This window comes from Cetorhinus maximus, chromosome 23, assembly GCF_964194155.1.
Source record: "Cetorhinus maximus chromosome 23, sCetMax3.hap1.1, whole genome shotgun sequence".
NCBI lineage: Eukaryota > Metazoa > Chordata > Chondrichthyes > Lamniformes > Cetorhinidae > Cetorhinus > Cetorhinus maximus.
In genome coordinates this window covers 20,250,586-20,274,694 of record NC_135901.1, presented here as the reverse complement: position 1 = coordinate 20,274,694, position 24,109 = coordinate 20,250,586, and the positions used below count along the sequence as shown (strand labels likewise).

At 45.3% G+C, this 24,109-nt stretch overlaps 4 protein-coding genes across 6 annotated transcripts in view; 3 read left to right on the top strand and 1 right to left on the bottom strand.

Moving 5' to 3' along the window:
* Positions 1–19,101, top strand: part of LOC144697059 (uncharacterized) — a 395,607-nt gene extending 376,506 nt beyond the window's left edge. The window contains exons 1-3 of one of the 3 annotated variants that reach the window (XM_078568846.1): positions 11,868–11,933; positions 14,588–14,671; positions 17,503–19,101. In XM_078568846.1, coding sequence (XP_078424972.1) covers positions 18,187–18,969 — 783 coding nt within the window. In that variant the 5' untranslated portion in view covers positions 11,868–11,933; positions 14,588–14,671; positions 17,503–18,186 and the 3' untranslated portion in view covers positions 18,970–19,101. Of the gene's footprint in view, positions 1–11,867; positions 11,934–12,501; positions 13,161–14,587; positions 14,672–17,502 lie in introns of those variants that run through there. The other 2 variants (XM_078568847.1, XM_078568848.1) reach the window with 2 other exon arrangements.
* LOC144697337 (uncharacterized) overlaps positions 1–24,109 on the top strand; it is a 290,314-nt gene that overhangs the window by 184,195 nt on the left and 82,010 nt on the right. The window lies entirely within an intron of this gene.
* The window catches only part of LOC144697249 (uncharacterized), a 51,745-nt gene that overhangs the window by 4,360 nt on the left and 23,276 nt on the right, over positions 1–24,109 (top strand). The window lies entirely within an intron of this gene.
* On the bottom strand, positions 9,089–11,372 carry LOC144698414 (uncharacterized). The gene is made up of 2 exons (XM_078570355.1): positions 10,940–11,372; positions 9,089–10,095 (listed from the first exon to the last, which is right to left on the bottom strand). The coding sequence occupies exon 2, from the start codon at positions 9,734–9,736 to the stop codon at positions 9,089–9,091; it is 648 nt and encodes a 215-aa protein (XP_078426481.1). The 5' UTR covers positions 9,737–10,095; positions 10,940–11,372.

Sequence of the window (24,109 nt, the reverse complement as noted above, 5' to 3'; positions counted from 1 at the left end):
AGCCACTCTCCACGTATCTAAACAAACAAATAAAAGTTCGGATCTATCAAGCTGGGTTCCAGCCTGGGATCAGGCTTGTCCAGGGGTAACCTAAGCTGGGGATCATAATAATATTTCTAAAAATAACATACCATAACATATTGATAAAATTGTTTTTTCTGCTTCTTTCACTGCCTTCAATAAAATTTTATTTGGACGATTCTTCCAAACCTCGAACATTTCAGTTCATATTAACAAGTTCATTCAAAAATCTTAAAGCAGTGCTCCAATAAAAACCTCAATGGCTCAGCATTTCTCTGAGCAAATTCTGCAGATCAAAAGACTCCCAGGTTCAACCTATGGACTCAGCTCAACTGTAGGATGTTAGCTGGGGTTCAGCGTCTCCAAGTTCGAGTGAGCAGAGTTCGCAACCTTGACCATTATCTACTGTCAACTTCCAGCTCAGGCCTGTCCTGGACAAACTTTATTTTTCTCTCTCTTCCCAATAACCCCAGACTCCTGTAGGCAATGACTGGGGAGAGCTCCCTTTCAGAGCGTTGTGCACCTTGGCCTGAAGACCTCTCTCTCTCTCTCTCAGACCAGTATGTATGTGTTTAGGGATGGGGGACAATTTTGCTGAACTTCTGTATTCCAAGCTTGTTTTCTTGGTTATAAAACACCGGGTAGTCGGCCTTTCTTCTACTTGTGCCCTAATCTCTGTATTCTCTAAATCTGCTTCGCTTTGCTGACCAGCAAGGAAAGTTGAACATGACTGCATCATTGAAAATTAGCATCAACAACTGCATTGACAGAAGACATAGATTGTTCAATTTGTCATTTTGTTTGAACAAACTTTGCAAAATATGGCAAACAGATGAACTTTAAAACTTCGCTGAAAATGAGTTTGGAGATTGTGGCTGCTGCCACATGTTTGGAGAAATCAGTTCCAGTGATTCAATGTTCTTATGCACATAATAGTGATTTGTGTTTAGAAAGGGACTTTATTGTCATAAAACTTACCAAGCTGCTTCACAGGAACATTTGAAAACAAAGTTGGAAAGGCCAGGGATAGGGAGCACTCAGGGGGTGGGTGTAGGGCAGTTGCTGGGGTGATTCCCGATCAGGGAAGGGGTCCCGTGTGGGAATCGATCACTCTCCATTTACTGCCTGAGACCCACGGCTCCCAAGAAGCTGTCAGGCTTCCCTCCCTGGTCCCTGATCTTCTCCCACCATCCTTAAAATGGCAGCCACATGGGAAGCGGCCTAAGGGCCTCAACTGGAGCGAGGGCCTATGGGCCCGTAAATTTTCAGACAGGTTGGGGGCAGGTGGGTATGTGGCGGGCAATTTAACAGATCCCTCCTGCCTGAAAATCCACCAATGGAGGTCTGTAAAATTCTTCCCCTTTACCCAGAGAGAGGTGGGAATGTGGAAATCACTACTACAGGGAGTAGTTGAGCTAAATAACATTGATACATTTAAGGGGGAACTGGATGTACACATGAGGGAGAAAATAAAAGGTTTTGCTGATGGGGGGAGATGAAGTAGAATTGGAGGAAGCTCATGTGGATCATAAACACTGACACAGACCAACTCAGCTCCTGTCAGAATGAACATGGTCCAGTCCTGGCTGTAATTAACAGCAGTGAGAACATTAGAATCGAATCTCTGCAGTCACATATGAACATGCTTGTGTCTCAGCAAGGTGATTAAAAGGTGAAGCAGGAAAAAGAAATTTTGTATGAGAGGAAGCTAGCTAGAAATGTAAAAATGGATAGCAAGAATTTCTACAGGCATTTGAAAAGGAAAATAATAAGTAAAGTGAGTTTTGATCTTCTAGAGAGTGACAGTGGGGAGTTAATAGTAGATAATAAGGAAATTGTGGATGAAATGAACAAACATTTTGTCTTCCCTATAGAGGATTCAAGAAACTCTCCAGTAATAGCTGTAAATCAGGAGGTGGAAGGGAGAGGGGAACTTGGTGAAACTACAATCATTAGGAAAGGAACATTGAACAAACTGATGGAACTGCGGGCTAACAAGTCTCCGGGTGCTGATGGACTTCATCCTACGGTCTTAGAAGAGGTGGCTAATGAGGCAGTCATGAGGCAGGTGGCTGACTTTCCATTCAAGTCCTGATGAATCGAGTGTTCTGTCAGTTCATGCTGTGATGTTTGGTTTGAGCCCCCTGTCTGCAAATCCACCTATTCTAATACTCTGGAAAATGAGGTTACAAAACTCATCGCTGTAAATACAGGACAGAAATTCTGAACAGACAATTCTAGTTTCTATGCAACATGTTTTCCTCTTTTGTTCCTGCAAAGCAGTAAATTCTCATCCCACACACTCACCCTCCTCCCCAGGCTGGAATCCAAATCCCAGAGTGACCAACCATCCAGTACTTTACAGAATTTTCCAGTATTTGAGAGTTAACTGTCCTGGGCTTCCTGGTTCTGGAACACTGTTTGTCCTGTAAATTGGACCTTTCTGGTTGTGCAGAACTCTGTTCCCTACTGTTTCTGTGTTTCAACAGCTCTGGCAGCCAATCCCTCCCCAAACCTCCTCCCCACCCCCACAGCTCTGGCAGCACCCAACCCAACACCCCCTCACCCGCTCGTATGGACTCCGAAGGCAGACTGTCTGTTAATTTTTTTCCATGAGAGTTCATCACCTTGCCAAACCCATCACACTATCTCCACCATTCCTTTCCTCAACTCCCAGTTTTCTCCTTGCCTCCACATTGACAGCTTTCGAATGAGGGTGAAAGCATCTTTAGCAGATCTGGATATCACAACAAAAGACAGGATTGGAACAGCACTAATAGGTGAATGAACCCTAGGAATGACCGGGGAACAATTAACAAGTGTTTCAGTTCTGACTCAAAATGTTATTATGTGATGAACTGCCCAAAGTGGAAAACCAGGGTCTTCAAAGTGACACATGACACTGAGAATTCTGAGGCTGAAAACGATGATAATGATCACTCTGAAGGATTTGTTCTCATCATAAGGAGCTTTGGGTCCAGTGATGAGTATGTTAGTCACAGACTCATTCAACTGTGCGGTGTTAGATAGTGGCTACACCTCGACAGTATGTGGGTCAGATTGATGAAGATGTTACCCAGATTCACCTCATAGTGAGGATTGATGCAAGATTAAGGAGTATGAAAGTTCTCATTGTTTCAGTTTGGTGATGTCAACACATTCAAATTACTAAAGAGTGATGATTCCACACAAAATAGCTGGAGTTAGCAACTTTATCAGGTGTCATCTCTGGTGAGATATCCTTACTGTTGAGTAAACCTTCCATGAAAAAGGCACAAATGCAACTGGACATGGAGAAAGATAAGGCAATTATTTTTGGAAAGTCAGTGGATCTGCAGTCTACTCAATCAGGACATTATCATATCTCCTTAACAATACCTGATGTTTCTAATCAGAGTGTTTGAGAAGGATTAATGGAATCAGGTGATAAGAACCAGAGAAAAGAAAGCAAATTGTCTCAAAGCTGCACAAACAATTTGCTCACCCTTCTTGTCAAAGGTTAAAAATCCTGCTAAAAGATGCAGGGGTGGTTGATGAAGATTATACGAGGCTCATGGAAGAGGTCAGTGCAAAATGTGAAATGTGTAAAAAGTATAGGAATATGCCATCACATCCTATCCTTGATATGTGACTTTCACAAGGTAGTTGGCATGGATTGAAAGGTATGAGACAAAAACAGAAATATTTTCATTCTACGCCTTATAGACATGGTTACTCGATTTGGTCTTTCTCCAACAATACATGGTAAGGACAAAAGGGTGATTACAGACCAAATCATGGGAAATGGATAGGCACTGGACCTGAGGCATCAGCTAAGTTTCTGACTGATAATGGAGGGGAACTCACTAATGAGTTTAGAGAGGTGCATGAAAACATGAACATTATGTTCATGAGTACCGCAGTTGAAAGTCCTTTCAGCAATGGACTCTGTGGAAGGAATCACGCAGTGATCAATGAAATACTGCATAAAATCTTAGCTGATCAGCCAAACATGCAAGTTGACAACTGCACTGGCATGGACGATTCATGTAAACAATTCACTTCAGATGGCTGGAGGGTATAGTCCCTATCAATTGGTCGATGGGAGAAATTCCAAATTACCCTATGTGCTGGGCGACCGCCCTCCTGCTTTGGAACAGACTACAATTAGTTCCATTGTTAGTCATCAATTATTAGTTTGTTTCACTAAAAGAAGTGCTCGAAATAAGAAATTATTGGGGATCCTGGAAGAGGGGTGTCTTATAATGTAATGCTTTGTACAAAATATGGAAAATCATATTTTTTCTTTTTCAATTTGTTTTGAAATATTGTTTGTGCATTTTGTTATGATCCCAGTCGAGACCTTTAATGTTTGAAGAGAATTTCTAACATCCAGTGATTAACTGGAAGAATTGCACCACAAGATTCCATGTTTTTAAACAAAAACAAACTTTACTGTATATATTGTTAGGGGGGAATATAGGGGTACATTAAGAACTTATTGAAAGGGAATGGACTACTTAAAATATCCAAGCAGCCAGTGCCTGCAAGTACGGTTAAAGGCTAGGCTGGACAGAGAGGAATCTGACCTTGCACATCCTTAGAGCCTGTGACCATCAGCAAGGCCAGGCTGAACAGAGAGGAATGCAAATATGATAGATTGGGTGTCTTAGGAGTCAGACTGGAGCCTTAGGTTGAAAAACAACCAAGATTGGGTCAATTTATCGCAGATTGGGAAAGAACAAATGTTCCTAGTTGAGATGGGAGGGAAGGTCTCCACCGGGGGTGAAAGTAGGGACAGATGATGTCTGTACCTTGGTACCTTTGTTACTAGAGAAATGTCTGTTTAATGTAAACCTATATGTTGATGAGATCGGAATCTGGAAACTGTTCTTGTAAGTGATCAATAATGCATAAATATGGTGAATACTTGTAGTTTAGCAGAGTACTGTCTCAAGCTGTATTAAGATGGTGCTCTCCTTGCAATTGCTTGAATAAACGATCGAAACCTGTACCTGAGACTCCTGTGGTCCATTTATCAAAGTGACCACAACAATATAAAACAAAAGAAAATTAAAAGCCAGTACTATGAATTTAATGCTATAGTTTATAAAGACTTATGCTGTAAACCCAGTTCTACTTTTTAACTCCCCCTCGACTCCCAAACAGTTCTCTCCTGCTTAACGATATCTTGAAGGTTCATTCACTTTTGTTGCTGGGACCATCCCAAAAGTATGTCAAAGCTCTCCAGAATTCACTTTAATTCTCCTCAGTATTCCAACTATTCTCCAACCTCCAAGGTTTTGCAGGGGTCCTTCCATTGGCTTTTGGCTCAGCAACCTTCCAACTTTATTTAAGACTCAAAACTGTGGACACCTCAGTCCAAGCGTGGGCTTCACTGCCTTCTTGCTGAGGGATTTAAACATGAGGAACACCCTTAGTTCCTAATGGCCTTCTAGACTTCTAGTCCCACAGCTGGTTCACAGCTCCTGGGTCCACATTTCCTGCTGACTGACCAAGCTGCCTGCAAACTGCCTTCTGTGAACAATAAAAAGTCACAATGGGTCACTCATTGTTCAAGTTTTCTCAGAATCAACTCTGACCTTATTGAATCGACAAATGTTGCCTTTTGACTGAAATTAATGCAGGCTTGTTTCACGTGCATTTACATCAGAGTTGTGGTTACCAATTTCTCAACCAAGTGTTTCCATTTGTCGACATTTAAAAGAATTCCAATCCCCAAACTGAAAGTTATTTTCTAAAACATATGAATTATGAAACGAGGTTTTCGCACAGCCAGCATGAGCATGAAGGGCTGAATGTCCTCCTTCTGTGCTCTATGGGCGTCACATGCATTTGTTGGGAGGGATCATCTTCGATTGTAGGTGACATATTAAAGAAAGCAGTGTCTCCTCTTCTCTGTATGTTCAGTTTAAAACTGAAATCTCCCCTTAATATTCTTTGAAGTGGCAGATGGAATTTAATACAGAGAAGTGTTAGGTGATGCATTTTGGCAAAAGGATTAGGGAAAGGCAATATTGACTTAATGGCACAGTTCTAAAGAGTGAGCAGGGACAGAGGGACCTGGGGGTTCATGTGTAGAGATCATTGAAGGTGGCAGGACAGTGTGAGAGAGGAATTTGCAAAGTAAATGGGATTTTGGGCATCAGGGATAGAGGTATTGAGAACAAAAGCAGGGAAGTTATGCTGAACCTTTATAAAGTTCTGGTTAGGCCACAACTAGAGTATTGAGTCCAGTGCTGGTCACCACACGTTAGGATGTGAGGATCCCTGAGGGGACATAGAGGAGATTTACCAGAATGATTCCAGGGATGAGGAATTTTAACAACAAGGTTAGGTTCACAGAATCACAGAATCAGAGTGCAGAAGAGGCCCTTTGGCCCATCAAGTCTGCACCGTCACGTGAGAAACACCTGACCTACCTACCTAATCCCATTTACAAGCACTTGGCCCATAGCCTTGAATGTTATGACGTGCCAAGTGCTCATCCAGGTACTTTTTAAAGGATGTGAGGCAACCCGCATCCAGCACCCTCCCAGGCAGCACATTCCAGACTGTCACCACCCTCTGGGTAAAAAAGTTTTCCCACACATCCCCCCTGAACCTCCTGCCCCTCACCTTGAACTTGTGTCCCCTCATGACTGACCCTTCAACTAAGGGGAACAGCTGCTCCCTATCCACCCTGACCATGCCCATCATAATCTTGTACACCTCGATCAGGTCGCCCCTCAGTCTTCTCTGCTCCAACAAAAACAACCCAAGTCTATCCAACCTCTCTTCATAACTTAACTGTTTCATCCCAGTCAACATCCTGGTGAATCTCTTCTGCACCCACTCCAGTGCAATCACATCCTTCCTATAGTGTGGTGACCAGAACTGCACACAGTACTCCAGCTGTGGCCTCACCAAGGTTCTATACAACTCCAACATGACTTCACTACTTTTGTAATCTATGCCTTGATTGATAAAGGCAAATGCCCCAAACGCCTTTTTCACCACCCCACTAACATGCCCCTCCACCTTCAGAGATCTATGGACACACACGCCAAGATCCTTTTGTTTCTCAGAACTTCCTAGAGTCATGCCATTCATTGAATACTTCCTTGTCAAATTACTCCTTCCAAAGTGTATCACCTCACACTTTTCAGGGTTAAATTCCATCTGCCACTTATCTGCCCAGTTGACCATCCCGTCTATATCTTCCTGTAGCCCAAGACACTCAACCTCACTGTCAACCACCCGGCCAATCTTTGTGTCATCTGCAAACTTACTAATTCTACCCCCCACATAGTCATCTTTAACAAAAACAAAAATACCTGGAAAAACTCAGCAGGTCTGGCAGCATCTGCGGAGAGGAGCACAGTTAACGTTTCTAGTCCGAATGACCCTTCAACAGAACTAAGTAAAAATAGAAAAGAGGTGAAATATAAGCTGGTTTAAGGGGAGTGTGGGGCAAGTAGAGCTGGATAGAGGATCAGTGATAGGTGGAGATAACAAAAAGATGTCACAGACAAAAGGACAAAGAGGTGTTGAAGGTGGTGATATTATCTAAAGAATGTGCTAATTAAGGGTAGAAAGCAGGACAAGCAAGGTAGATAGCCCTAGTGGGGCTGGGGTGGGGTGAAGGTAGAGATAAAACAATGGATGGAAATACATTTAAAAATAATGGAAATAGGTGGGAAAAGAAAAATCTATACAAATTATTGGAAAAAGTGGGGGGGGGGGGGGGGGAAATCGGAAAGGGGGTGGGGATGGAGGAAAGAGTTCATCTATGTTGTTTACATGAATGATGAATAATAGTGGACTCAGCACAGATCCCTGTGTTCTGCCCCTGGATACTGGATTCCAGTCACTAAAGCATCCTTCTGTCATCAAACTCTGTCTCCTACAACTAAGCAAATTTTGAATCCACCTTATCAAATTCCCCTGTATCCATGTGCTTTTGCCTTCTTTGTAAGTCGCCCATGTGGGATCTTGTCAAATGCTTTGTTGAAATCCATATAAACTGCATCAACTGCACTACGTCATCTACACACCTGGTCACCTCCTCAAAAAATTCAATCAAATTTGCTAGGCATGACCTCCCTCTGACAAAGCCATGCTGACTATCCCTGATCAAACCTTGTGTCTCCAGTGGAGATAGATTATCTCCTTCAGAATATTCTCCAATAGTCCCCCTACCACTAATGAGAGACTTATTGGTCTGTAGTTCCCTGGCTTATCTCTACAACCCTTCTTAAATAGCAGAACCACATTAGCTGTTCTCCAGTCCTCTGGCACCTCCCCCATGGCCAGAGAAGAATTAAAAATTTGGGTCAGAGCCCCTGCGATCTCCTCCCTTGTCTCCCTCAGCAGTTTGGGACACAAATCACCCAGCCCTGGAGATTTATCCACTTTTAAGCCTGCCAACACCTCCAATACCTTGTCACTCCCTATATCAATTTGCTCAAGAACCTCCCTCTCCCTGAATTCCATACGTTCATCCTCATTCTCTTGGGTGAAGACTGATGCGAAGTATTCGTTCAACATTCTAACGATGTCCTCTGGCCCCACCCATAGATTGCTCCCTTGGTCCCGAATGGGCCCTACTCTTTCCCTGGTTATCCCCTTCCCATTGATATACTTATAGAATATCTTGGGATTTTTCCTACTTTTACCAGTTAATGTAACAGAGACAAATTTATTTATTTTAAGTCTACCTGTAGTGGTGGGCGAAACACTATTTGCTACCCAGGATGAAATAAATGTCCTTCATCAGCTTTTGTGGATCATTGCAGTGGAAACATGTACTCCCTGCCTCAAAGAGCATCAGCCCACTGGAAGCAAAGTTGAATGACCAGCCAATCCAGCAGAAAGAAACTCTCCAACCCTCCCAGTTCCCCAACTGTCAGAATGAACATGGTTCAATCCTGGATGTGATTAACAGCAGCAATAACAGCAGAATCCAACCCCTGTCATCACTTGTGAACTCGCTGGTGTGTCAGCAGGTGGGTTGACTGAGTGAATCCCTTCCCACACATGGAGCAGGTGAATGGCCTCTCCCCAGTATGAACTCGCTTGTGTATTACTAAGGTGGATGACTGAGTGAATCCATTCCCACACACTGAGCAGATGAATGGCTTGTCCCCATGTGGATTCGCTGGTGTCTGCTCAGGCTGGATGATGTTCTAAACCGCTTTGTGCAGCGAGAGCAGTTGAATGGTCTCTCCTCAGTGTGAGTGCGCTGGTGGGCCATTAGTTCCTCAGAGTTCTTAAAGCCACCCCCACAGTCAAAGCATTTGAAAGGTCTCTCATTGGTGTGACTGCCATGGTGTCTCAGCAGGCTGGATGACTGACTGAATCCCTTCCCACAGATGGAGCAGGTGAACGGCTTCTCCCTGGTGTGAAATCGCCAGTGCTTCTGCAGGCTGGATGAATGCCGGAAGCCCTTACCACACACAGAGCACGTGTATGGCTTCTCTCCAGTGTGAATACGATTATGTGTCTGCAGGCTGGATAACTGAGTAAAGTCCATCCCACACACAGAGCAGGTGAATGGACACTCCCCAGTGTGAACTCGCTGGTGTTGCAGCAGGCCAGATAACTGAGTGTAACCCTTCCCACACTCAGGGCAGGTGAAAGGCCGGTCCCCAGTGTGAACACGTCGGTGCATCTCCAGCGCAGATGGGGAATGGAATCCCTTCCCACAGTCCCCACATTTCCACGGTTTCTCCATGGCGCACGTATCCTTTTGTCTCCCCTGTTTTGATGTTCAGTTCAAGCTCCGTCCACATACAGAACAATTGCTTGGTGTCTCACTGCTGTGAATGTTATCCCAGGCTGTGTAAAGCTGTTTTCACAGTGAGTGAAGTGGAAACTCTCACGTAGGAGTGTGTGTATGTGTGTGTGTGTCTCGATGCTTTTCCAGTCATAGCGATGTTTAAGACCTTTTGAAGCAGACAGAACAGACAAACATTTCTCCTTCCAGAATCAATGGTCAACGAAATTCAAGTCCCGATGAATCGAGTGGCTCCATCAGGTCTTGATGTCATGTTTGCTTTGAGATTTCTATTTGTAGATCCCCCTTCTAACATCCTGCAAAAGAAGTTACAAAAGTCAACACTGAACAGACAATTCTAGCTTCTATGGAACATTCTTTCATCTCTTGTTCCCCTGAAGCTGTAAATCTCCACTCCACACACACTGCCTCCATTCTCACTCTGTTGTACCAAATATACACCCTCCCAATTCACCGTTTTCTACTCTGGGCACAAAGAAAAGATAATCTTCATGCAGGCTGTTTGCCATTAATATATTTCATATATTGATATTACTGGACTCAAAATTTGTGCAAAATACAGTACGACATTAATTGATTAGACATACAGGGGAGAATGTGAGGACAAACCTTTTTTAAGCAGCGAGTGGTCATGTCCTGGAACTTGCTGCCTACGAGGCTGGTGGATGCCAAGGCGAACGATTTCAAAACGAAATTGGATGGGCACTTGAAGGAAGTAAATTTGCAGAGGAATGGGGATATAGAGGGGTAATGGGGCTGACAGGATCACTCTACAAAGAGTCGGCATGAACTCAAGTGGCTGATTGGATACTTTCTGTGCCATATTGACTCTATGATTGGAAATATATAGCGTAGCTACAGTACTATACACCAAGACAAGAAATAATAAATGTACTTTATTATAGAAGCATAAATATGTCTATTATAACAATGCCAGACATATTGATGATGTTGTTACGATCCTCATGGAGACTGATCACTTTAAAATAAACAAATTCTCAAACACCGAGGGAATAAACTAAAGGGCAAGATTTCATTTTATAAAAACTTTTACTGTAACAACCAAACTAAAATCAACATAAAGAAACCAAGAATCAGCAAAGAAATGGAAAAGGGACGAAAATGAACTGTTTTACTCACAGATGTTGGACACAGGAAGAAGTTTTCATGTCGTTGAAGCCAAATCCCCATTTGTACCAAGTCCGTGTTCTGATTGGCTAGAGGACCAGTTTGCTTCCGGTCCTCCAGTGCTCTCCATTGGTCAATTTCCCGCATTACGTCAGTGAGGAACCTGAACCCGACCATAATATAGTTGAGGGGTCATGAGGACTCGAAACGTCAACTGTGCTCTTCTGCGCCGATGCTGCCAGACCTGTTGAGTTTTTCCAGGTATTTTTGTTTCTGTTTTTGTACCTGAACCCGACCCACCTGAGAGACTTTGATCTCGAGACGCTCTGAGCTATTGGCCAATGGGAACAGCTGGAGGACCGAAAGGTCTCGGGTCCTCCAATCAATCAGAGCTCGGCTTTTCTTCCATTCCCCAGCTCTCTCTGTACATGCGCAGTCTGCCGTATTTTCTCACATGCGCACCTTTCGCATCTCCGCTCATGCGCAGCGCCCTTCCTCTCACCGCGCATATATGCAGTCCCGGCCAGCTCGCTTGCACAGCGGACAGAGCGATTTCCCCACCGCGGTGGTTTGTGGGAGCCGCGGCCGCCATTACGGAGCAGGAGGTGAGCCTGACACAAAGTGCATGTGGGTCTTCACTGGATTTGACTGTGACGCCCTCTTAACGAAGCGGTTTGTTGACTTTTGGCATAAGGATTTAGACACCTGGGTGACATATTGTGGAGGCCAATAGATGACTGAAACTGATCTATAGAGTCCGCATCTTCAGAGGAGGAAATTGGGGAAAATTAATTAGGGTTACAATCAATAGGAAGGAGGGACAGTTTGGAGGACATTTCGACGGTTCAATGGCGCTGCAATTATCCAGCATCCCTTGCGGATGGGAATGTGCTCTATTCAGGCCACGGGTGTCCAGTGCGCAGGCGCAGAGCTGGCCTGTCTCTGGAGCATGCGCAGTGTCACCTTGCTCAGGGCCTTCCGAGTGCGGGACGGCTTCAGGAAATGGGTGAGAGGCGGCTGGGCCGCAGGGGAGGAATGGAGCCGGGAGGTGCGGGTGGGGAAGCTGCATAAACACCTTGTGAAGGCCGCAATCCCTGAATCAGACCCTGAAGGTGCCGTGTTTGCAGCCCCAGGTCTTATTCCCCTGGATCAGGCCCAGGTTAACGGCCTCGGTTCAGTGGAGCGCGAGGGCGTCCATTTGTTTTATTCATTCACGGAATGTGGGAATCACCGGCTGGACCAGCATTTACTGTTCATCCCTAATTGCCCTTGAGAAGGTGGTGTTGAGCTGCCTTCTTGAACCGCTGCAGTTCATGTGGTGTAGGTGCACCCACAGTGTTGTTAGGAAGGGAATTAAAGGATTTTGATCCAGCAACAGTGAAGGAACGGGATATAATTCCAAGTCAGGATGGTGAGTGACTTGGAGAGGAACTGCCAGGTGGTGGTGTTCCCATCTATCTGCTGTCCTGGTCCTTCTAGATGGTATTGGTCGTGGGTTTGGAAGGTGCTGTTGACGGAGCCTTAGTGAATTCCTGTAGTGCATTTTATAGATGGTGCATCGGTGGTGGAGGGAGTGAATGTTTTTGGATGTGGTGCCAAAAAAGCAGTCTGCTTTGTCATGGATGGTATCCAGCTTCTTCAGTGTTGTGGGAGCTGCACTTATCCAGGCAAGTGGGGAGAATTCCATCACACTCCTGACTTGTGCCTTGTAGATGGTGGACAGGCGTTGGGGAGTCAGGAGGTAAGTTACTTGTCACACGATTCCTAGTCTTTGACCTGCTCTTGTAGTCACAGTATTTATATGGCTGGTCCAGTTCAGTTTCTGGTCAATGGTAACCCCCAGGTTGTTTATAGTGGGAGATTCAGTGATGGTAATGCCATTCAACATCAAGGGGCAATGGTTGGATTCTTTCTTGTTGGAGATGGTCATTGCCTGACACTTGTGTGGTGTGAATGTTATTTGCCACTTGTCAGCCCAAGCCTGGATATTGTCCAGGTCTTGCTGCATTTGGACTTGGACTGCTTCAGTATCTGAGGATTGATGAATGGTGCTGAACATTGTGCAATCATCAGCAAACATCCCCACTTCTCACCTTTTGATGGAAGGAAGGTCATTGATGAAGCAGCTAAAGATGGTTGGGCCTAGGACACTACCCTGAGGAACTCCTGCAGTGATGTCCTGGAGCTGAGATGACTGACCTACAACAACCACAGCTATCTTCCTTTGTGCTAGGTATGACTCCAACCAGTGGAGAGTTTTCCCCCTGATTCCCATTGACTCCAGTTTTGCTAGGGCTCCTTGATGCCACATTTGGTCAAATGCTGCCTTGATGTCAAGGGCAGTCATTCTCACCTCACCTCAGGAGTTCAGCTCTTTTGTCCATGTTTGAACGAGGTCAGGAGCTGAGTGGCCCTGGTGGGACCCAAACTGGACATCAGTGAGCAGGTTATTGCTGAGCAAGTGCCACTTGATAGCACTGTTGATGACCCCTACCATTACTTTACTGATGATAGAGAGTAGACTGATGGGGCGGTAATTGTCCGGGTTGGATTTGTCCTGCTTTTTGTGTACAGGATGTACCTAGGCAAGTTTCCACATGGCTGGGTAGATATCAGTATTGTAGCTGTACTGGAACAGCTTGGCTAGGGGCGTGGCAAGTTCTGAAGCACAAGTCTTCAGTACTATTGCCAGAATGTTGTCATAGCCCTTGTAATATCCAGCACCTTCAGCCGTTTCTTGAGATCACGTGAAGTGAATCGAATTGGCTGAAGACTGGCATCTGTGAGGCTGGGGACCTCCGGAGGAGGCCATGTTTGTTACGCAGATACTGGGTGGGGCTTCAGGGTCCCAGTAACTAGGAGAGAAAATTATTGACTCGTTGATTCTATTCTCACTCTGCACAAAGGAGCTGACGGCAGGCCCAGGTTGACAGCCGGCATCTATAGAGCAGTAAGGTGCTGCAGGGCACACGTGGCCTTCCTAAGAACATCAGAGTAGGAGCAGGAGTTGACCATTCGGCCCATTGAGCCTGCTCTGCCATTCAATAAAGTCATGGTTGATCTGATTGTGGCCTTAACTCCACTCTCCTGCCTGCCCCCATAACCCTTGACTCCATTGTAGATGTAAAATCTGCTTAACTCATCCTTGAATTAATTCAATGACTCAGTCTCCACTGCTTTCTGGAGAAGAGAATTCTAATGACCCTCTGAGGGAAGAAATTTCTCCTCATCTCAGTGTTAAATGGGAGATGTCTTATTTTTAAACTGTGGCCCCTCACCTAGATTCCCGAATGAGAGACACATCCTTCAGCATCTCCCCTGTAAAGAGCCCTCAGAATTTTAGATGTTTCAGAGTTATAGTCCCAACCTGCTCAACCTTTCCTCCTAAGACGAACCCTCTCATTCCAGGAATCAATCTCATGAACCTTGTCGGACTTGCTTCCAATGCAAGTTTGTTCCTGCTTAAGTAATTCTGGGCCAGGAGGAGAGACGTTGTGAATTTCTATCCTGGACTGACAATGATGGATGTTAGAATCTCATTTTACAGGGGGTTAGAAGGGAAGGATATACACACAGCAAACTCAAACCAAGAGAATGTTTGTCTCTTCTGAATTTCTTACCTTGACTGACACATATAACTTTTGTAATCTCCTTTTACAGGCGCTTCCAGTGCTTCTGACATCTTTCCAGCTGCAGGCTCCAGCAGGAGATTTTAAATTTGAAAACGGTGAAATTATTTCGGAGGTGAGTACTATTGAGCATTCATCTCCAATTTAGACTTAGGGCTTTTAGTGCTGTGCTCTGGTTCCATGTCTCTGAGGCTGGTGTGACTCCTCTACTGTGGATCTGAATCCATGTCGATCCATTGCTCTGTTTCACCTCTGCCACTCCCCGTGCCCTCCCCCATTGTCTAACTTATTCTGCTTCTAATAATGGGTGTATTTTAACTATGTTTGGTCTTTTACTGTTATTTCCACCAACTCTGTCTAAATGAAGTTTTCTACCAGTGTCCACCCCCCAGCAATCTTTTTCAATTTATTCTTTCATGTAGTTCCTGGCAAAGCCAGCATTTGTTGCCCATCCATAATTGCTCTGCCATTTCAGAGGGCAGTTAAGAGACAACCACACTGCTGTTGGTCTGGTCTCATGTGTAGTCCAGAACAGGTAAGGAGGTCGGTTGTATGAACCAGATGGGTTTTTATGACTATGGTCACTATTATTGAGATTAGCTTTTAATTCCAGATTTTATGAATTGAATTCACATTCCACCATCTGTCATGATGAGATTTGAACCCCAGAGCATTAACCTGGGCCTTTGGATTACTACTGCAGTGACACTACCACTATGCCACTCCCCAGTGTGTTCACTGTTGATTTACCAGCTTTATCTTCCTATAGTCAGGAATTGTTTTCCTGCACTAGAGATAATTTTTCCTCCACCTCTGAGTGTACATTTCCCGTCAAATTTTGCTCCATTTTCATTCCACGTAATTCATTCTGCACATCCTGAAACATTAACTCTGCCTGGCCTGCTGAGTATTTCCAGCATTTGCTCCTTTTATTTCCGATTTCCAGCTGCTGCAGTATTTTGTTTTTGTTTTACTGCAGGTTTTGCTCACATAGCCAAATCTAGAAACAGAGATGGACCAATTAAGAACTGATCTGTATTGGGTTGGGTGTTGGTTGGAGAAGTTGCTCTCTGGCCTCCAGTGTTGAGCCTTTTCCATGCGGTCATGGAATGATTGCAATATATAAGGAGGCCATTTAGCCCATCATTCCTGTGCTGGTTCTCTGCAAGAACAATCAACAAGTCTCACTCCCCAACCCTTTCCTGATTGCCCAGCAGTTTTATTCTCTTCAGTGGCTTCAATTCCCTTTAAGTTTTTACATCAGTTTGAGCTGGAGTGGAGATGGAGGAGAAGCTGCCGGGTTTAACCTCGAGAACCTTAGAACCCAGTCAGGCCCGGCAATTTCAGATGTGAAATTGGCAAGGGAGGTAGATTCTCGGGGAGATCAGGTTGCACAACGGACACTGTCCATACAACGTAACAGGATATTGTTTCAGGAACAAGTATTTCTGTAGATGGTTTTAATCTATTTTACATGTACATATTTTAAAAATGTATTCTTGGAGTTAGGGCGTCATTAACAAGACCAGTAGTTACCTGCCAATCCCCAGTTACCCGTGGAGAAGATGCTGTTTGACCTCCTTGAACCGATGCAGTCCGTGTAGTGAAGATGCTCCCACAATGCTGTTAGATGAGGAGTTACAGGTTATACACCCAGTGATGATGAAGGAACACTGGTGTATGTCCAAATCAACAGCAATAGTGTGCATTTAGTTAGCACCTTTAATGTAATAGAACATTCCAAGGCACAAAAACATCAAGCCATAGAAGGGGATATTAGGGCAGGTGACCAAAATCTTGGTCAAAGAGGTGGGTTTTAAGGAGTATCTTAAAAGAGGAAATTGAGGTAGAGAGGTTTAAGGAGGAAATTCCAGGGCTTGGCGTGTCGGCAACTGAAAGAACAGCGACTGATGGTGGAGCCATTAAAATCGGAAATGCTCAAGAGGCCGAAATTAGATGAATACAAAGATCTTGAAGGTTTATGTGGCTGGATATGATTACAGTGATAGGGATGGTCGCAGGTGTGGACGGATTTGAAAACAACAATGACAATTTGAAAATGTTGGTTCTTTTTAAATTGCAACCTTTGTCAGTCAGTGAGCACAGGGGTGATGGGTGAACAAGACTTGGTGGGAATAGCAGATTGTAGGATCACCTCAAGATTATCGGGAGCATGAATGTGGGAGGTTGGCTTGGACTGTATTTGGACAATTAAGGCTAAAGGTAACAAAGGAATGGATGACGGTTTCAGCAGCAGATGAGCTGAGACTAGGGTGGAGTCAGGCGATGTTACTGAGGTGGAAATAGGCAGTCTCAATGAAAACGTGGTTATGTTGTTGGAAGCTCAGTTTGGGGTGAAACATGACACATGAGGTTGTGAACAGTTTGGTTCAGCCTCAGACAGTCGCTGGGCAGAGGGATCGAGTCAGTGAATAGGGAGTGAAGTTCGTAGCAGGGATTCATCTTCCTAATACTTAACTGGTAGAAATTTATGTTCACCCAATACTGGATGTCAGAAAAGTCAGGATAGTGTGTGAGTTGGAGAGGAACTTGGAGATGATCTGATCACATACACCTCCTATCTTGGTTCTTCTGGGTGGCGGATGTTGAGGATTTGGGAAGTTCTGTAAAAGTTCTGATATAGGTATATAAAATCCCCCTCCTTTGCCCCTACCTCTCTCTCTCTCTATCCATTTGCTTGTCTCTCTCCTCCCATAGAGGACAGTGTCTTGTGTAGGTCCAGGCTGGGTAAGAGGTTGCCTCCCCTGAAGGGCATTAGTGAAACAGTTGGGTTTTTATGACAATCCAGCAGTTTTCATAATCACTTTTTCCTAGTGCCAACCCCACAAATTACCAGATTCGTTCAACTCAATTTCACAACTTGTCTTTGTGGATTCTCTCTCAATCTCTTTTTTTCTGTTTTAACTCAATTTCACACGGTGTTAGAAAAGGAGGATTTGCAGTCGAGAAACTCAAACAAAACTTCACATCAGGATGTGATGGAGTCGCCCAGTTAATGGTAACTTGATTATCATTGGATTTTGAACCTGGAAGGAAAAAACATTGTTCATAGCGGATGAAAATGTTCTCTGTGTGGAGGAGGCTTCAGCTCATCACCTGGCCTCATGACCTATAAATTCAAATATACTGAGACGGAACCGTGGAAAAGTTGGGACTGTGAGGAGGGATTCAGTTACCCGTCTGAGCTGGAAACTCATTGATGCAGTCACACCAGCAAGAGGTCGTTCACCTGCTCTCTATGTTATATGGGATTCACTCAGTCATCCAACCGGTTGGCTCACTGGCAAATTCATACTGAGGAGAGATTGTTCAAATGCTCCATATGTGGGAAGTGATTCACTCAGTCATCCCACCTTATGACACACAAACGGCTTCACACTCAGGAGAGTCCTTTTAAATGCCTAGACTACGAGAAGTGCTATAAAGGCTCCTGGGAAGTGATATCCCATCAATGTGTTCACACTGACGAGAGACTGTTCGGGTGCTGTCACTGTGGGACTGGGTTCAGGAAATCATCTGAACTCACTGTACACAAGCGAGTTCAGAGTGGGGAGAGCCCGTTCACCTGCTCTGAGTGTGGGAAGGGAATTCACTCAGACATCCCACCTCATGGAACACAAGCAAGTTCACTCTGGAGAGAGGTCATTCACCTGCTCTGAGTGTGGGAATGAATTCACTCAGTCATCCAAATTGCTGAGACATCAGCGAATTCACACTGACAAGACACCTTTTAAATGCCCAGACTGTGGGAAGTATTATCAAAGTTCTGGGGAATTGATGTCCCATCAATGTGTTCACACTGAGGAGAGACCATTCACGTGTTCTCACTGTGGGATTGGGTTCAGACGATCATCCGAGCTCACTGTACACCAGCGAATTCATACTGGGGAGAGGCCGTTCACCTGCTCCGTGTGTGGGAAGAGATTCATTCAGTCATCCCAATTCATGGCACACAAGCTAGTTCACACTGGGGAGAGGCCATTCACCTGCTCTGAGTGTGGGAAGGGATTCACTCGTTCATCCAACCTGCTGACACACCAGCAAGTTCACACTGACGAGAGACCTTTTAGATGCCCAGACTGTGGAAAGTGCTATAAAAGTTCGAGGGAACTGATGCGCCATCAACGTGTTCACACTGACGAGAGACCGTTCAGGTGCTCTCAATGCGGGACTGGGTTCAGGCGATCATCTCACCTCACTGTGCACCAGCGAATTCACACTGGGGAGAGGCCGTTCACCTGCACTGAGTGCGGGAAGGGATTCACTCAGTCATCTAACCTGTTGACACACCAGCGAGTTCACAGTGGGGAGAGGCCGTTCACCTGCTCCAAGTGTGGGAAAGCATTCTCTCAGTCATCCATCCTACTGAGACACCAGCGAGTTCATAAGTGATAGCTGGAGTTGGATTTTGCTGTTAATAAAATCCATGACTGAACGATATTCATTGCTGATGTTAATAAACTCCAGTGCAGTAACAGGTGTTAATATTCTGCATAAAAGTCAAATAAACAACCTTTCTGTTAAGCACAGAGTATGTTGTATCTTTTTAATATCCCAAACACAAGTTGGTTCCATTTGTTCCCCGTCTCCTCCATCCTCATCTCCAACAATAAGTGTGAGAAGCTCATGGAGTTTCTTTGTCACGAAGATTGAGACAATCTGATCAGCTGCCTCTGCTGCTTCCCTCCCTTTCACTAGCCCACCAGGTCAAACTGTACCTAACGTTTCCTCCTGTCTGAGCCCTGAACTCGCATCTTTCTCCAGTTTCTCTCCTATTTCCCGTCATGCCCCGTCAGAGCTGATTTTGTCCATGAGACCCACTTCCTCGTCCCTCAACCCTGTTCCCACTGAACTGCTGACTATCCATCTTCCCCGTGTTGCTGATATTGCTAACAGTGCTCTCTCTTCTCTGGTTTTGCCCCTCTTATCTTTAATACACAATCCTCACCCTTCCTAAAAAAAATACAACCCTTGGCCCCACTGTCTTTTGCAAACTGCTGCCCAATCTCCAACCTCCCTTTCCTCTCCAAAGTCCTTGAACTTGATGTCCCCCAAGATCTATTCTTGGCCCCTCCTATTTCTCATCTACACGCAGCCACTAGGTGACTTCATCCAGAAGCACCGTGTTAGTTTTCACATGTACACTGACAACGCCCAGCTCTACCTCCCCACCATCCCCCTCCATTCCTCCACTGTTACTAAATTATCAAACTGCTTATCCGACATCCAACTGCTGCAGTCCCATGTGGTGTGGGTACACACACACAGTGCTGTTAGGGAGGGAGTTGCTTTGCAAGTAAAAAGGACAGTGTCATCTCAGGGTAATCATTCAACATTTAAGGGGACACCGTTGCTGTCTGTGCCATAGGGGCTCAAGGGACAGGTGACCATGAGAGTGTCCTCACTCGTTTGCCAATCGCCCTCTGTCCTCGCTGACTGACACTGACTTCCCAGTCCAGCATCGACTTGATTTTGAAATTCATATCCTTGTTTTCAAATCCCTCCCCATGGCCTCCTCCCCCCTCTCCCTGTAACCTCCCACAGCCCTTAAAAACCTGTTGCCCACTCAGTTAATCAAAGTGGAGTGAAGATCAGCCATTATTGAATGGCAGAGCAGACCTGATGGGCCAAATGGCCTACTCCTCCTCATTTCTTATGATCACATGACCCTTTAAAGAATTTGAGATAGTAAATTGTCCGTTCTGAATTTATCTGTTGAGCTTAGCTGATACGAACTTGTTTATCAGGGTGTTTATCGGAAGAGGGGAAGCCCAAACCGGACATCACATCAAATCCCTCGATTCATCAGGTCCTGAATATTGTGGGCCTTTGCTCGTGGAAAGGGGAATGAGAGATCACAGTGTGGACAAGCCCTACTCCTGCTCTGAGTGTGAGTGCTCCTTCAGCCGAGCCTCCAGCCTGAGGAGGCACAAGCGGGCTCACACTGTGAGCAACCGTATGCGTGCGGTGACTGTACGAGGAGATTCAGCTTCCCCTTCGAGCTGCAGATGCACAGATGCAGTCATGCCGGGGAGCAGCTGTACGTGTGCAGTGACTGTACGAGGTGATTCAGCTTTCCCTTTGAGCTAGAGATGTACAGATGCAGTCACACCGGGGAGCAGCTGTACATGTGCAGTGACTGTACGAGGTGACTCAGCTTTCCCTTTGAGCTAGAGATGTACAGATGCAGTCACACTGGGGAGTGGCCCTTCACCTGCCGGGTGTGTGAGTTGGGGTTCAACCAGTCGGGCTACCTCAAGATGCATAGGCGTTCCACACCGGGGAGAGGCCGTTCGTCTGCTCCAAGTGTGGGAAGGTATTCACCCAGCACTTGGCCCCACTGATGCCTGCACACCGGGGATAGGCCCTTCACTTGCCCTGAGTGTGGGAAGGCCTTCACTCTGGCATCCTTCCAGTGTGAGCACCAGCTCATTCACACTGATGAGAGGCCGTTCAAATGTCCCGACTGCCAGAAGAGCTTTAAATCGCCAAAGATCTGTGAAAGCATCGACATGTTCACACCCTAGAGAGACTGTTCAGCAGCTCTCACTGTGAGAAGGCGTTCACACAGGCGGGAAGCCTCCTCAGACACCAGCGAGTCCACGACCGGAAAGGTCAGTTCACCTGCTCCGTGTGTGAAAAGAGATTCACCCGTTCCTCTCACCTGCTGAAACACCAGCGAGTGTACAATTAACTGCAACAGTCACAGAATCACAGCAGTGTTACAGCACAGAAGGAGGCCATTTGACCCATCGTGGCCGCACCAGCTCTCCAAATAAACAATTCCCTTAATGCCATTTCCCTGACTTCTCCCCGTAACCCTGCACATTCTTCCTTTTCAGATAACAGTCTAACTCCCTTTTGATAGCCTCCATTGAACCTGCCTCCACTACCCTCTCAGACAGTGTATCCAGATCCTAACCACTCGCTGTGTGAGAAACATTTCCTCGCCTTTGTTTCTTCTCCCAATTACCTTAAATCTGCCGTCAGGTCCTCAATCCTCCCACCAGTGGGAACAGTTTCTCTACAAGATCTTCACAAGATCCTCCAAATCCAGTGGCAAAAAAGGCGGTCCACCAGCAGCATCCTCTCCCAAACCAACTCGGCCAGCATCGAGGGGCTAATCACTCTAAACCAGCTCCCCTGGGCGGGACATGTTGTTCGTATACCCGACACCAGGTTCCTGAAGCAACTTCAGTACTCAGAATTCGGTCGCATCAGGAGAGTTCCAGAAGGACAGTGGAAACGCTTTAGGGATCGCCTCAAAGTGTCTCTGAAGAGGTCAAACATCCCTGCAGACTCATGTGAGACCCTGGCTTGTGACTGGTCAAAATGGAGAAGGCGCATCTGGGAAGGCACTAAACACATCGAGAGACTTAGTCAGGAATCTGCAGATGCAAAGTTGAGGCATCTGAGGGAGTGCACAAACCTTCAAACATCCCATCTCCACAACCCTTTTGTGGCAGAGTCTGCAGATCGCACATTGGACTTATCAGCCATCACACCGGAGAGGAAGCAAGTCATCCTCGATCCTGAGGGACTGCCTAAGCATTATCTGTCTTCATTTCACATCTCCAGCATCCTCAATGTTTTGATTTTGTATCAGGATTGATCCATATTAATTATGGTGATTATGGGATGGGGATGGTGGGGTGGGGTTGGGTGGGATTTGTTGATGCTGACATTAATAATCTCCAAAAAAGCAGGCAGCAATTTCATATTCTGTATATGTGTCTGTTGAAAAATCAATGCATCTGCCTTCGCACTAAACGAGGACAAAGTGGGTAACATAGGCATGATGGAGAAGACAAATCTAGCCTGAAGTTGAAAATCCGCAGTATTGTTACAGTTCTGGGCACCATAATTTCAATTGGATATACTCATTATGGAAGGAGTGTAATGCAGCCTCGCCAGAATGTTAGCAGAGCCTCGTGGTTAGTTTGTTTTTTAAATCCATTCTCAGGATGTGTGTCACTGACAAGGCTGGCATATATTGCCCATCCTTAACTGCCTCTTGAGAAGGTGACGGTGAGCTGCCACCTTCAACTGCTGCAGTCCATGTGCTGTAGGTTAGAGCTGTTAGGAAGGGGGGTCTGAGGATTTTGACCTAGCAACAGTGAACAGTTGGTAAAATAGTTACAAGTCAGGATGGTGTGTGGCAGGGGTCAAAATAATTTATTTGAGGGCTACTTTTTGAATTTCAGGAGTTACTTTTTGGTTTTCAGGGGTTCCTCAATTCAAAAGATTTATGTTAGAAAGCCATCAGTTCATGAAGCAGCAACTTGCAAACATGCTCTACATCTCCATTAAATGATATCAAAGAAATGAGAGACTCAATGTTGAGCAGGCGGCCAGGAGTCCAATAGTTATTAAACAGTTTTCCTTCATTCACCTACCCCCCGTTCCCCATTCACCTCCTCCAGTGACTGATATTAAAGCAAACTCAAGGTCCGGAACATTGGGCTCTTCTGCATCGACTGAATCCTGACTTTTTCCACCCACCAACACTTTGTTTTTAAGAAGCAAAGACACACACGACGACAGCCAAAACAGCTTGTATACAGACAGAGACTTCTGTAGCAGCAACAGCTAAAGAAAAATCAAAGGGGAGCAGAAAAAAACTGGATTTCCCCCACAATATTTTTTCACCCTCTGCTCCAAATCTCTAAGCTTTGCTCACAAAATAATTGATTGGACAAATATGAAAGAGGAAGAAAACCTTTGGAAAGGATTTAACTTTCCTTTCTCTTTTTGGTTCCAGTTGTAGTTTGTAAATGTGAAAGCCAGGCCCAGGAGGAGGGTTTCAGAAGGAAAAATAAATATATATTTTTAAAAAGTTAGGCTATCATATTAATGAAGAAAATAAGCTGTAAGTGTGAAATTGAACAATGCTGCTTGTTTCCCAAACTGTCTCTCTCGTCCTGAGAGGCCTCCTTCCCCCACCAATCCAGCTTCTCCTTCCTCAATCTCCCTCTCTCTCTTTCCCCCCTCTCACATTCTCTCTCTCTCACAGACACAGTCGGAGCCTCTTTACCTGCAATGCATCTGCCACCACCTTGGGCTCCCTCTCTCCTCTTCATCCTCCAATGGCATTGCCGACATATCAATTTTTTTTTTCTTTTATATTGAAATAGGAGGGTTGTTGTAACTGGGAGAGGGGTGGGGAGGGGGCATTTTATAAATAATTTAAATTTTAAAAAAGAGTCACTGCAGTGCTTCCTCTGCTATGGCTGCCAGAAAAAGCCCCCTTTTACCCCCTCAGTGTAAAACACACAACCCCAGAGGCTGAGATTATGTTGACCAATCCCAGCCTCCGACCACACAAGGAATCCCAAGGGCAGAACAAAACTGGGTAAAGATGATTTGTTTGATGGGATCTTCTTGTTCTCTGAAGGAGGATCATACGGGCTCGAAACGTTGACTGTGTTTCTCTCTCCTCAGATGCTGTCAGACTTGCTGAGTTTTTCCAGCATTCTCTGTTTTCTTCCTGTTCTCTCTTCAAGTGAGTAAACAGGTATCCAAGGATGCTGAG